The following is a 12167-nucleotide window of genomic DNA, read 5'->3' on the forward strand; positions in this document are numbered from 1 at the left end:
CGAAATTCCCCCCCCCCGGTAGTATGGGATCACAGCAGACTAGAATCCATCTTCCGTCAGTGACGGCGCGTCTTGGTAATATAGGTCATCACCAAAACCATGGTGAAATTGAAAGCAATAAAGCCAATGAAAATGCCAATGTTGCGATTCCGATGCGCAAACTCATAGCCATATTGTTGGTACTATTGAATGATTAGTTTCCAGAATACACCAGTCGATTTTGTTTTCTTTATCAGAACTACTCACGTATGATTGTCCATCACGATATCGGCAGTATTGACATTCCGTTGTGCTTGCTGGATTGAGTAGATATCCCGTGGCAGTTTTCAGGAAGTCCTCAGCATACTGGCCACAGCTCGTGCCATTCGCAGCGTAGAAGACTGAAACCTCCGACTCCTTGCATTGAATAGCCAAATCTTGCAACACATCCACGGTAACGCCCTCGCCAAGGTAAAATAGGGGAGAGATATTGTAAAACCAGCGCCAGCCCGAGGGGGTGACCGGCTTCGGCGAAAGTGTGCCCGCGAAGGTGTTGCAGAACATGAAGAAGAATCCATTAGCGGCAAAGGCTGCCTCGATGTTAGGCATCAGCGATGCGCACAGCTGAGCCAGACTAGTGGCGAAGACTCCAAACAGTTCGTACATGAGGAAACTGTACCCTGCGCGGTCGGGAGCGTAGAAATAGCCAACTGGGAAATACCAAAGCAGCCAATAGATCAGCGAGCTGAAGAACGTGAAGGGCAATTCCACGATAAATGCGGATAAGACAAAGGCCATCCAGTGGTAGGTCAAACTCTCTCGCTCCCGGTGGACAAAAATATCTCGTAGGGTCACGAAGCGCGGTTGCACCTGCAGTCCTAGCGGGGGACCAACGATAAGTGACATAAAGGCAGAGAAAACCCGATTATACGCCCCTCTCTCCGTGTTGGGGGACTGCAGGTACGTGAGGGAGTTCAGGAGGGAGTTTCCCACGCTCATCCAGAGCTTAGACGTGACATAATCCGGTTCTCTCCAGTAGTATAGCCACGTCCGTTGAACTACCACCCACAGTTGTACATGGAATGGTACCGAATATAACGATTGTTTCTCCAGCTGTGGTGCTTGTCCGGAAGCAGGAACCAGGCTTTGTTCCACCTTCTCTCGCTCCTTAGCCTGCTGGCTATCATTCCAGAGACTAGCCCAATCCACGTGGGCATCGTTGCGAGATCCAGCCCCAATCACCGCTAGGAAATACTCTGCCGGGTTCTCTTCTGGGCCGCAGGGACGGCTGTTTGGCTGGAAATACTGGATTGCCTTGTGGCAGCGTGTTCCTAGGGCACCGTCATAGACCAAGTTTCCTCCCCGGCTTAGTAGATACAACTCATCAAACTGGTCGATAAGCTCGGCTGCCGGTTGATGGATTGTGCAGAGAATGGCTTGGCCCGAATCCGCCAGACGACGAAGTAAGCGAGCTATCAACATAGCGGACTGTCCATCGAGACCCGAGGTTGGTTCATCTAGGAAGAGAATCTCTGGTTTAGATGCCATCTCCACACCAATACTGACTTTTTTCCGCTGTTCGAGATTGAGTCCGGCACCCGGCACACCAACTAGGGCGTCCGCAATATGCTCCATATTCAACCATTTGATCACATGCTCGACGTATGCATTCTTCTCCGCCAAACTGATCGAGTTTGGGCGTCGAAGTCGTGCAGTCATTTGCAATGCCTCACGCACGGTCTGAGTGGGGAGATGAATGTCCTGCTGTTGCACGTAACCCATTCGACTTCGGAAGAATGTGGGCAGCAGTTGACTGTTGAGCGCTAGTGTTCCTGTGAGAGTCCCAAAGTTGGAACGACCTGCGAGTGCATTCAACAGGGTGGTTTTCCCAGCGCCCGAGACTCCCATTAGAGCCTTGAGCTGTCCACTCTCAACCGAGCCACTCAGATTGTTCAGCAGTCGTCGTTCGCCATCCTTGGTTTTGATGTCCAGACACAGATTCGTCCATGCAAGAGTGTGACTCTTGTCGAGGTTCTGATGTTCTTGACCGTCATTGCCTTGGCCAGCTGATATCTCCAAATTTTCAATTTCGTGAACTGGTCCTGTTTCGCCATCGGTTTTATCACGGCGTTGCATTCCTCTTGGGCTTTTCTTGTAGAAAACGGTGGCCAATTGACCTGCAGGGGTCTTCAACATCTCCATTCCAATGCTATTAAAATTGAAGTGTCAGTCGTAACATTCTCCATAAACTAGGCTTCGCCAGATGACTTACCCAGAGCAAACGGCAAAAAAGACGAATAGGGCCGCGTTAATCCCTACATTCCGCCAGAGGTGGTGGAGGTTTCAAATCCGTACTGGGCACGGATGTATGAAGCTCCGGACAATAAATCATCCCCAGGTTGAGATCCTACTATTGTACAGACCTGATGGGCCATGTCGGTATATCCTGGCCCCGATGGGGCCAGATCTGAGGCGCTGCACTGGTAGCTGAGGTCTCCAAATTCATTCGCCGCCACCGACTCAAATGCATAATATAGGGGCTGCGAGATGTTAGCATGGTTTGTACACAACCCATGATACGGTCTTCACTGACATTTAGATATCGCAACCACCCGAGCCATACTTGCATCTGTGGTGCAGGCACGTAGAGCCCCGTGTAGAGGACATACATGTTAAAGAAGATTCCCACTGGAAGCACGGCCCGATGCATGTTAGGAGAGAAGATGGCCACCGAGCGGAAGAACATCGATAGTGCGAGATGTTCCAGGTAGATAATGAGGAACCAGGTAAAGAAATTCCCGGCCGTCCGTTGGAAGCCGGTCAGGAAGTACAAGGGGATATTATAGCAGATCGCAGCCACCTTCCACACAACGTCTGTGGTGACCAGGCCGAAAGCGTAGGCAATCGGGCGAGAGATTTGGTATCGTTTCTGCTTTAGAATGAGCGGTCGCTGAGCGAATCCATTTCCAAATTCAGCCATGGCCTGTAGGGCCGGGACTAGGACCGAGTAGAACAAGGAGGACGCGAAGATAAAGAGGGAGTTGGTCGTTCGCTGCTGGTTTCGGAACAGCGTACCTAACACCAAACTTTGAACGACGATAGTAGTGAGCTCCACCGCCCACAAGCTATAATCACTAGTGACGATGCGAAATTGGCGCCCGGCACAGTACCAAATCTGATGCCAGATAGGGAGAGCGAAGGCCGACGTTTTGACAAGAGGACTGGCGTTGGCTTGGGATTGCTCCTTGGCCACCTGCACCGAGACTTGCATTTCCTGGTGGATATGACTCGCACTAAATGCACGTTCAAACTCCTCCGCCGTTCGTGGGACCTGGTTTTCCTTATTTTCCTGAGCTCGTCGCACGTCTGGGTCGGCGGACATCACATTGAGGAAGTCGGCAATAGTGGTAGTCGATAAGCACTCGAACCCGAGATCTTCGAAATATGCCTTCGCCTCGTGGACCGGGCCGTAGAAGATCTGGCGACCAGAATTGATCACCATGACTTTGTCAAAGTAGGAGACAATTGCATCACTGGCTTGATAGACGCTCATAGCGGCCACACATTGACTTTGTGTCGTCCACTCGCGCATCATCTCCATGAATTCAACTGCTGTGGACGAATCCAGGCCATGGGTTGGATTATCCAGGCAGATCAGGCTGTGAGGATGTATAAGTCGATGAGTCACTATTGGTACTTAATTGAGTAGAAGAGATCACTTACCGGGCACAGGTGGCTAGGGCCTCCGCCAGAGACACCCGCCTTCGCTCTCCGCCACTGACACCTCTTATCTTCGCATCTCCTACCTTAGTATTCAGGACATTTTCAAGACCAACTAGCCTTGCCAACTGGGTAATCATTGTTTCAATCTCACTGGCCGAGACCTTCGGACCGCATCTTGCTCTGGTCGCAAAGCGTAGGGTCTCTGCCACGGTCAACGTAGGAAAGTGGTCATCAGATTCGGCTAAGGGGAAACACATCTGTTAGTGTCTATCCAAAATGATCAAAGAGCAGAACGCGAGGACTTACCGCAGAAAATGATATCTTGGGGCCGCTTTTCCATCACATCTTGCAGTGGATGACCGCCCAAAGTGAGTTCACCCTGGATCTCCTTGTACTCGTCCCACAAGCCCGACAGGGTCTTCAAGAAGGTTGTACACCCACTTCCCGGCTTACCTAGTACCAACAACATTTCTCCGGGTTCAATTGTGCCAGAGAATCCGCTGAGGATGGGTCGAGAATACTGTTTCCTTGCTCTGTTCTGCAGAGGACTCAACAGCCCAAAGGCCGACTGAGTTGCTGACGTGACGGTGGGTGCATCTTGTGACTATCAATTGTTAACAAAACGGGTTCCTAGTGAAACATGTTCAATTGAAATCATTGCTACTCACTCCGGTTCCGCTTCCCACAGCTGATATCTTGTCAAAGACCACCCCAGCGCCATCGTGAATGCCACCCTGGCGTAGTTCAAGGAAGTTGCGAACACTGTATGCAATTGATTCCCCTACCGCTGCGATCTGGGACGATTTCGACGACGGGCCATCGGTTTCAGCCAAATCAGACTTCTGCACAGAGCCATCAGACTGGATGGGTGTCTTTGCTCCGTCTAGCGACGAATGATAATTATCTACCATGATGGAGATTGGAAGTGCTGGAAAACTGTCACAACCCCTTCATTGATCATGCGAGAATCACATTGCCGACCAGAAATTGTGGAAATGGACGGGTTCAAAAGCAAATACATATATTCAATAGCTCATCTCCTACACCTCCTTTCGCTATCTGATCTAGATATACGGTGTTTTCCCAAAGGAGTTTCGGAGTTTTTGACAGTTCCAAATCGGGTAAGTGTTTTTGGACATGCTACTTGTGGCCCGAGGGAGAATTCTAAGATAGATGGCCTGGTGCATCTCCTAAACGGTCGGAGAGCCAATGGTTTTCAAGCTATAAAACAAAATGCTGCGAACTCCGAATTAGCCTCGGAAGCTATTTCGCCGATTTCACTTCTCTTTACTTTATCTATTTTCTACATATTCCCATTCCCATTCCCATTCCCATTTTTATTCCCATTTCAATTCCAATTCCAATTCCAATTTCCAAATTTATTATCAATCATGGTTCTCACTACTGGTCTCAAGGGTGCCCATGTGCTCATCACAGGTAAGAAAAATAAAAGAAAAAAGTACATCAATTTGCATCCGACTAACGCGGGGTCTAGGAGGTACGCGGGGTATGGGAGAGGCAATGGTTCACAAGTTCCTCCAGGAGGAAGCCAATGTGTCCTACTGTGCCCGGACTGTCACCAATACCGAATATGATGAGTTCTATTCGACTCTCCCTGAGGGAAATACTGCCCGCGCCGTGGGCACCGCATTCGATGTTGCTAGCAAAGACGCCCTCGTCCAGTGGGTCGAGAGCTCCGCCGAGCGACTCGGACGAATTGACGTGATCATCGCCAATGGTGATTGATTTTCCCTACATCTTCTGGTTCAAATTCATACTGACTGGCCGCAGCGTCGCCGATGCATATGGAGGGCGAGACCGAACACTGGGAGAGCAGCTTTGCGATCGATGTCATGGGCTTCGTCGAGCTGGTCAGGGCAGCCACTCCCTACTTGGAAAAGTCTCCCCAGGCATCCATCATTGTGCAGAGCTCATTCATGGGACGGGAATTCTACCGCTCCCCTCCGGCGGCTTACGGGCCCTGCAAGGCAGCACAGCTGCAGCACGTCCAGGAACTCTCTCACTTCTTGGGACCTAAGGGTATCCGGGTCAATGCCATCTCTCCAGGACCAATTCTTTGCAAGGGAGGTCCCTGGGAGCTCTATTCTAAGACCAACCCCGAATGGGTAGAGGAACAGCGACTGAAGATTCCTCTCAAGCGCTTGGGAGGACCAACTGAGGTGGCGGACGTTGCAGTATTCCTGGCGAGTCCCCTGGCCAGCTTCGTGTCCGGCACAAATTTGTTGGTGGATGGCGGAATTCATGTCGGCACCCAGTTTTAGATTTTAGAACTTAGAACCCAGAATGAGACCAATGACATTGTTATTATGAACCCCCAAGAATCGTCTGGTTCTAGCAGGCATATCTAAACTCTACCCCTCCGCCGTAGATGCTTAGAGACTACACGACATAGGAAGGCCTACGTGGCAGTTCGAAATTTGGAGAATTCTTTTTGTCTGATTTTACTACGAATTTACTATGGTGCTCTGTAGCAAAATGGTGATGAATTCTTGGGATTTCTTTTATATCGAATGATTATTCAATGATACTCGAGGAATATGTTTTTTCCAATACTCAGTTCAAACGCAAAATATTTTGAAAATATGTAGTTATTAGAAATTTGGTGGAAAATTAGAAGTTGAACATTAGTGAATGTCAATGTGACTCTGATCCCACTTCCCGAAAGGTTACAAATGGTTCTCCGAGAAACGGGTAGGATGCTATCGGAGTTGCTATCTCGGAGCCTGAAAGGTATCATGCAAGGTAATACCAGTTGAGAGCTCTAGTGTGGAGCTTTGGGTTGTACATCTCACTCTAGTGGAGCCAAAGTGAGAAACATCCTTGCCGACCAACTAGAACTTATTGTGAACAGCTAGCCTCACATCAGTGTCGGAGACACGATGCACTCCCCTCTCCCCATCCGGGACCCCAGCGCCCCCGAGAGATATCCACATCCCTCGTGTAGTGTGGGGATCGGGCAGTTGAATGCAATTTTTTATAATTTCGAGCAATCGACAGTGACGACAACCTTCCGGGAAAACTATAAGAATGTACTCATCGACCACAACAGAGTATACAAAGCAATTAGATCTGCTGGATATCAGGCTTCACAATGCGGTTTTATAGATCCCCATCTCTTCTCTTGTTGTGCATCTTCTCTGTTCTGCAGGCGTCCGCCGGATTATCCTTGAACTGCCGATGCATGCCCGGGGATAGTTGTTGGCCGTCCTCGGATGACTGGGCCCGCTTCAACACATCCATTGGAGGCCGATTAGTGAGCACGCAACCACTGGCAAGCCCCTGTCATGACCCATTCTATAACGCCAGTGAGTGTCTTGCTCTGAGACAACAGTGGACAAAGCCAGAGCTCCAGTAAGTAATCCTATCCATCCACCGAGCCCCGGTATCGGCCTGTTGAATTAACCCCATTTGATAGCGATGATTCATCTTCTTCCATTATGGCAGCTTCTGTGGCCAATGAAACCTGTGATGCCTTTGGTCCCCGATCGAAACCCTGCACCCTGGGTGCGATGGTGCGCTATGCCGTCAATGCCAGCTCTCCAGACGACTTTGTGAAGACCATTCGATTCTCCCAGGAGCGAAATATCCGTCTGGTTGTTCGCAACACAGGCCATGAGTATGCATCGCCTAGTACGAATGAAATGTTTCATGGCTAATAATGCATCATAGTTATTTGGGGAAGTCAACAGGTGCAGGCGCACTATCTATCTGGACCCATTCTCTCAAGGATATTAAATTCCTGAACTATACTAGTTCGCAATATACCGGACCGGCTGTTCGGCTGACCGCGGGTATTCAAGGCGGGGATGTCTACGATGCCGCCCACAAGAAAGGGCTAGTGATCGTAGGCGGCGAATGTGCCACTGTAGGCCCCGTTGGTGGTTACACACAGGGAGGCGGTCATTCGGCTCTAAGCTCCCGATACGGCCTTGGGGCAGACCAGGTCTTGGAATGGGAGGTTGTGGATGGGATGGGGCGATTGCTCACTGCATCACCCACCCAAAACCCAGATCTGTACTGGGCTCTCAGTGGAGGTGGCGCAGGTACATACGGTGTTGTATACGCCATGACCGTCAAGGCATTCCCCGACTTCCCCGTCACGGGCGTTGTTCTCCAATTCGAGAACAAAAATCCCTCATCGAACCGCTACTTTGAAGCTATAGGCCACTACCATCGTCACTTGCCCACATACACCACGGCTGGCGGGATGGCAATTGCACAGATCACAAACTCGTCATTCCTGCTCACCCCTCTGACACTGCCTGATTATACTGCAGCAAAGGCTAAGAAATTGGTGGCGCCCTTTTTGGAAGACCTGCACAAACTGAACATCTCTTATACTTTGAACATCACCCAATCGCCCTCGTATTACCAGCATTATATGGAACTGATTGAGCCAAACCCAACACAATTGGTGCAAAACGGGCAATATGGTGGTCGTCTCCTCCCGATTGACCTCATCCAGCGCAACAACTCGCAGCTCACGGATGCGGTCAAGAAAATCACCATGGACGGGGCTGCGTTTGTGGGCATTGGCATGAATGTCTCGTCATCTGTGACCGGCAATGTCTGGAATTCAGTTCTGCCTGCATGGCGTACAGCAGCAATGACTGTAATTTTGTCTACGTATGCTCATTTTCTCTGGCCCAATGTGCAACTCTTTCAATGTGCTCACTGACACACATACTGCAGTAACTGGCCCGCCGGTGCCAATCTCACCGAAATGAAAACTCTGGCCGACAAAATGACGGACAAATGGGTGCCTATTCTGACAGACTTGAGTCCAGATTCGGGTTGTTATATGAACGAGGCAAGCCGAAGCACACTCATGATTTAGTGACCAATGGCTAACTATATCTATAGGCTAATCCCCTACAGCCAGACTGGAAGCAGACCTTCTACGGTCGCAACTACAATTCGCTGTACGCGATCAAGTCCAAGTATGACCCATTGCGGACATTCTATGCCCCGACCGCAGTGGGCAGTGACGACTGGCAAGTCGAGGCTGGTGGTCGTTTGTGCCAGGCCGCCTAAATGGATGGATACGATGAGGCATTTGACGAGCCCTACAGGGGCCCTACAGGACCCGTTAGAAATAGGACTTTAAGACGTCAAGGCCTGTTGAGTAATAGGCTAATTTATGAAAGTATATGATAATGGAAACCTTTTTGCCTACCTAAATAGGAGGCTATTTTACGAATATATCAAGTGGCCTGTCAGATGCTTAAGAAAATAAACAGAAATATGGAATGTAACTGTTCCCAAACTTGTATTGTCTAACACTTTTTTTTGTGACCGAGTAGAGACCAACAATCCAACTAACGCCATTTCACTACCATCTAGAAGTATACATATTATCAGACTAGAATATAGCCCCCCTAGGTCTTAAAGAGAGACCTTGATTTTTGTTATGGTCTAGTGGTAAAATGGCTGTATTACTTCCCACATATATAAAGAAGTTCAGAGTCTTCGGGTAGCCTCTTCCTAAAAGATGTTCCATATGTTTCTACATATCATGTCGCACTATATATATCGGAGCCTGGGATACCTGAGCGTAATGCTCAGATATAGTGGTCTTTTTAGCCTAGTGTGTAACTCGCCAGTCCAGGGGTAGGTTATAATACTATATGTAATCTACATGTACGATAATATGATTAGGTCTAGTCTAATCGTTGGCCCAATACACTCTGCAATAATATACCAATTCAGTAATATGTAAGTAAACAAGTTGTGTATCAATCCAGTTTGTATGTTTGTGTCTTTTCTATTTCTCTCCGCCTAGCAGAGCCCGCTGCCTGGTTAGGGGACTATGGATTAGGGTTAGAGAGGACATCACTCTAAGTCGACCAAAGTTTAAAAGCAGCAAGACAAAAAAAAAAACAAGAGCAAAAGAAAATACATTCTAATCATGAGTTAGTGGTCCAGGAATCCAGTATCATCGCATTCGCATGTAACCATTGGGCTTCAGTGCCAGTGACCATATCAGCACTCGTAACCGACATCACACCGGACATAGACTCCGTCGTCACCAAAGAAGGAGATAGTTCTGGTAATGACCCGATCGGCATCATGTCCATTAAGTGCATGCGCGCTTCAAAGTTAGGCATTGGCTGGTGTTGTGACACCTCCAAGCCGGTTGATGGCAGCGCCCGCTTGAGAGAGTTGGACTGGCCCACAGTTTGCCTGGGCGAGATGAACGGGGACTGGTTAGGCGACGGCCTAGAACTCGGAGCCCTGGTGGACAAGGCCTGGCTGGTACGCGGCGCTTGTCGCCGGGTCAGACCTTCTTGCACGTTTTTGATGTGTCGGTCGGCCCGGCAACAGACTTCGCGGACGACCTGCGCCGCATTTTTGGCTGCCAGGAAGTGATCACTCACGAGATCCAGCGTGCCAATCGCCGTCTGCAACGACTTGCGGGCAGAAGGGGTCGGTGGGCAGACGGGGTTGGAGAGTACAAATCCTAGCGTACATAGGATAGCATCCCATTGGTACTGGAAGATTGGCGACCAGCCGCGCAGGAGATCAGTCTCAGACAATACTTGATTTAAGATGCTGGTGATCGTCATGGCGTGATTCAGACAGGTGACATTGTAGCCATCTGTCTTCGGGGTCACTGGGGAGCTCACGGGAGGGAATCGGATAAAGGGACGCAGTGTTGAGATAACAAGATGGTGATAGTGGAGCTCTAGCAGGAGGCGTTGGCGCTGCAGCCAAAGTGGGCTATATGGAGACAGATTCAGCGCGTCCCGATTGGTAGAAAAGGGTTCTCCACCCCCCTTACGAGGGTTACATAAGGACTGTGGCACATTTTGAACCCAGTTATGAATGGCTGTCATCTCTCGTCCGAGAAATTCGGCCAATGTCTCGAGTAGGTGCTTGTCCTTATAGATATCCTTAGCCTTGTCCCCGTTCAGCACCTGGGAGCATTTCCGGTGCAATGCACTCTGTACGCCTTGGACAAGGAATATGAGCTTCGTGCACTGGACATGGAAGCTGAGCCAGCTGATGTCCTCATGACTCGAGAAGAGGACTGTGCCAGATAACTGGGCGTGCTCGCGACTGTCTCCGGGTAGCCCGCAACTGACATGGCCCAGCTGAATGAGTGGGGGCCGACCCAGGGTCATTGAGAGCTGGCTGTCAATTCGATAAAGCGTCCACCAAATCCGACGCTGTAGCTCCTGCCGCTCGGGGGAGGTCCCGTCCAGTGGGCGGATATGCAACCGCAACGCGTGGGCGATTCGCAGCGTGGCACCAAGGTTAATATGCGCCGTATTCAACAGGGAGGTGTTGTACAAGTAGACAATAGAATAGATGTGACTTTGTACGAGCATGATGGTTGGATTCTCGAGCTCACTCTGCAGAAGCCTCTGAGCCCTCTGGTAGTAAGTTCGGCTGGCTATATCCGCATTTTTGGCCTGCCATCCAGCATCCGAATCTTCCTGCTGGTTGTCTCCACTGACGAAGAACGTGCTGCTGTACTGCATACAGACCGCCAACAGCACATCGACCAACGCGGATGGCTTCCGGGCAGACATTCCATCTGTGGAATTGGACCATAACGAGTCATAATATTTCTGAAACTCGCGTTCGGAGAGGACAGGATAGACGCAGTGAAAGGACTGCCAGAGCAGATTGAGAAAGTGTTCCTCTTGTGATCGGGTGAGATCCTCGGCCTCCTCGCTTCCATCCGCATGGTGATCTCCCTGACTGGCTGGGCTCGCGTCCCATCTAGATGGTTGATGGGACGGGGGTGTATACTGAAATCGTGCCATGCATGCCTCTAACTTTGCATTTTCCAATGGCTCGTTGAGTGTTTCGGATAGGTACTGACTGATTCGGGCGACAAAATATGAGGATGACAAGGGCCCGTAGTGAATATGCCCGGTCTGCTGGTCGCCTTGCCATCCTTCCATGGTATTGGTGAGCTCCGCGAAGTCAAATGAGCTGTGCGCGGCATCAGACAGTGGAGGTGTGGCGAAACCCGTCTGTGCTTGGATTTCTGCTCTATCTTTGAGTTTCTCGATCTGTTCCTGAAGGTCCTTTACTTTATTTCGTAACCTTTGCATCTCTCTGTACTCCCATATGGGATTAGCCATCTTCACTCATCACGATAATGATACTGCGAGAGAGGGTGGACATTTCCTACCGGTTTGCAGCCGGCAGCGAGGTGGCCTCCTGTGGCTTTGTGTTGCTGCAAGAACCCCCTCGATTCAGGCAGTTTTGACATGGCTGCTTGTCATCGCACCTAACGCGGTTCAGCCGACACCAGTCACAGGCCCGAGCAACCTGGTTGCGCTTTGGGCGTGGAGCTGTTATGGGTGTAGCTGACCTCTCACGAGAGGCATCGATGGTCGTATCGAAGTTGGCGGAGAAAGTGGAGTACATAACTGGCTGTGGGGAGGATAGTGGAGGACAAAACGATTCAAGTCTGATTCATTTAGACC

The 12167-nt window shown here is 50.0% G+C and overlaps 4 protein-coding genes across 4 annotated transcripts; 2 read left to right on the plus strand and 2 right to left on the minus strand.

Annotated features, from left to right (window-relative positions):
- Window positions 1–56: 56 nt before the first annotated feature.
- On the minus strand, window positions 57–4613 carry N7479_002365 (CDR ABC transporter; the record flags this gene model as incomplete). Its single annotated transcript, XM_057250062.1, has 7 exons — window positions 57–182; window positions 247–2188; window positions 2299–2519; window positions 2573–3638; window positions 3703–3943; window positions 4009–4306; window positions 4371–4613. 7 exons carry the CDS (start codon window positions 4611–4613, stop codon window positions 57–59), a joined length of 4137 nt encoding a protein of 1378 aa, XP_057114494.1.
- A 480-nt stretch (window positions 4614–5093) lies between these two features.
- N7479_002366 (SDR family NAD(P)-dependent oxidoreductase) lies at window positions 5094–5984 on the plus strand (the record flags this gene model as incomplete). The annotated part of the gene is made up of 3 exons (XM_057250063.1): window positions 5094–5139; window positions 5198–5440; window positions 5494–5984. 3 exons carry the CDS (start codon window positions 5094–5096, stop codon window positions 5982–5984), a joined length of 780 nt encoding a protein of 259 aa, XP_057114495.1.
- An 830-nt stretch (window positions 5985–6814) lies between these two features.
- On the plus strand, window positions 6815–8757 carry N7479_002367 (FAD-dependent oxidoreductase; the record flags this gene model as incomplete). Its single annotated transcript, XM_057250064.1, has 5 exons — window positions 6815–7074; window positions 7139–7339; window positions 7393–8349; window positions 8416–8533; window positions 8587–8757. 5 exons carry the CDS (start codon window positions 6815–6817, stop codon window positions 8755–8757), a joined length of 1707 nt encoding a protein of 568 aa, XP_057114496.1.
- An 872-nt stretch (window positions 8758–9629) lies between these two features.
- On the minus strand, window positions 9630–12108 carry N7479_002368 (Zn(II)2Cys6 transcription factor; the record flags this gene model as incomplete). The annotated part of the gene is made up of 2 exons (XM_057250065.1): window positions 9630–11793; window positions 11870–12108. 2 exons carry the CDS (start codon window positions 12106–12108, stop codon window positions 9630–9632), a joined length of 2403 nt encoding a protein of 800 aa, XP_057114497.1.
- Window positions 12109–12167: the final 59 nt, after the last annotated feature.

This window comes from Penicillium vulpinum, assembly GCF_028829585.1.
Source record: "Penicillium vulpinum strain IBT 29486 chromosome Unknown utg000001l_segment0_segment0, whole genome shotgun sequence".
Lineage (NCBI taxonomy): Eukaryota > Fungi > Ascomycota > Eurotiomycetes > Eurotiales > Aspergillaceae > Penicillium > Penicillium vulpinum.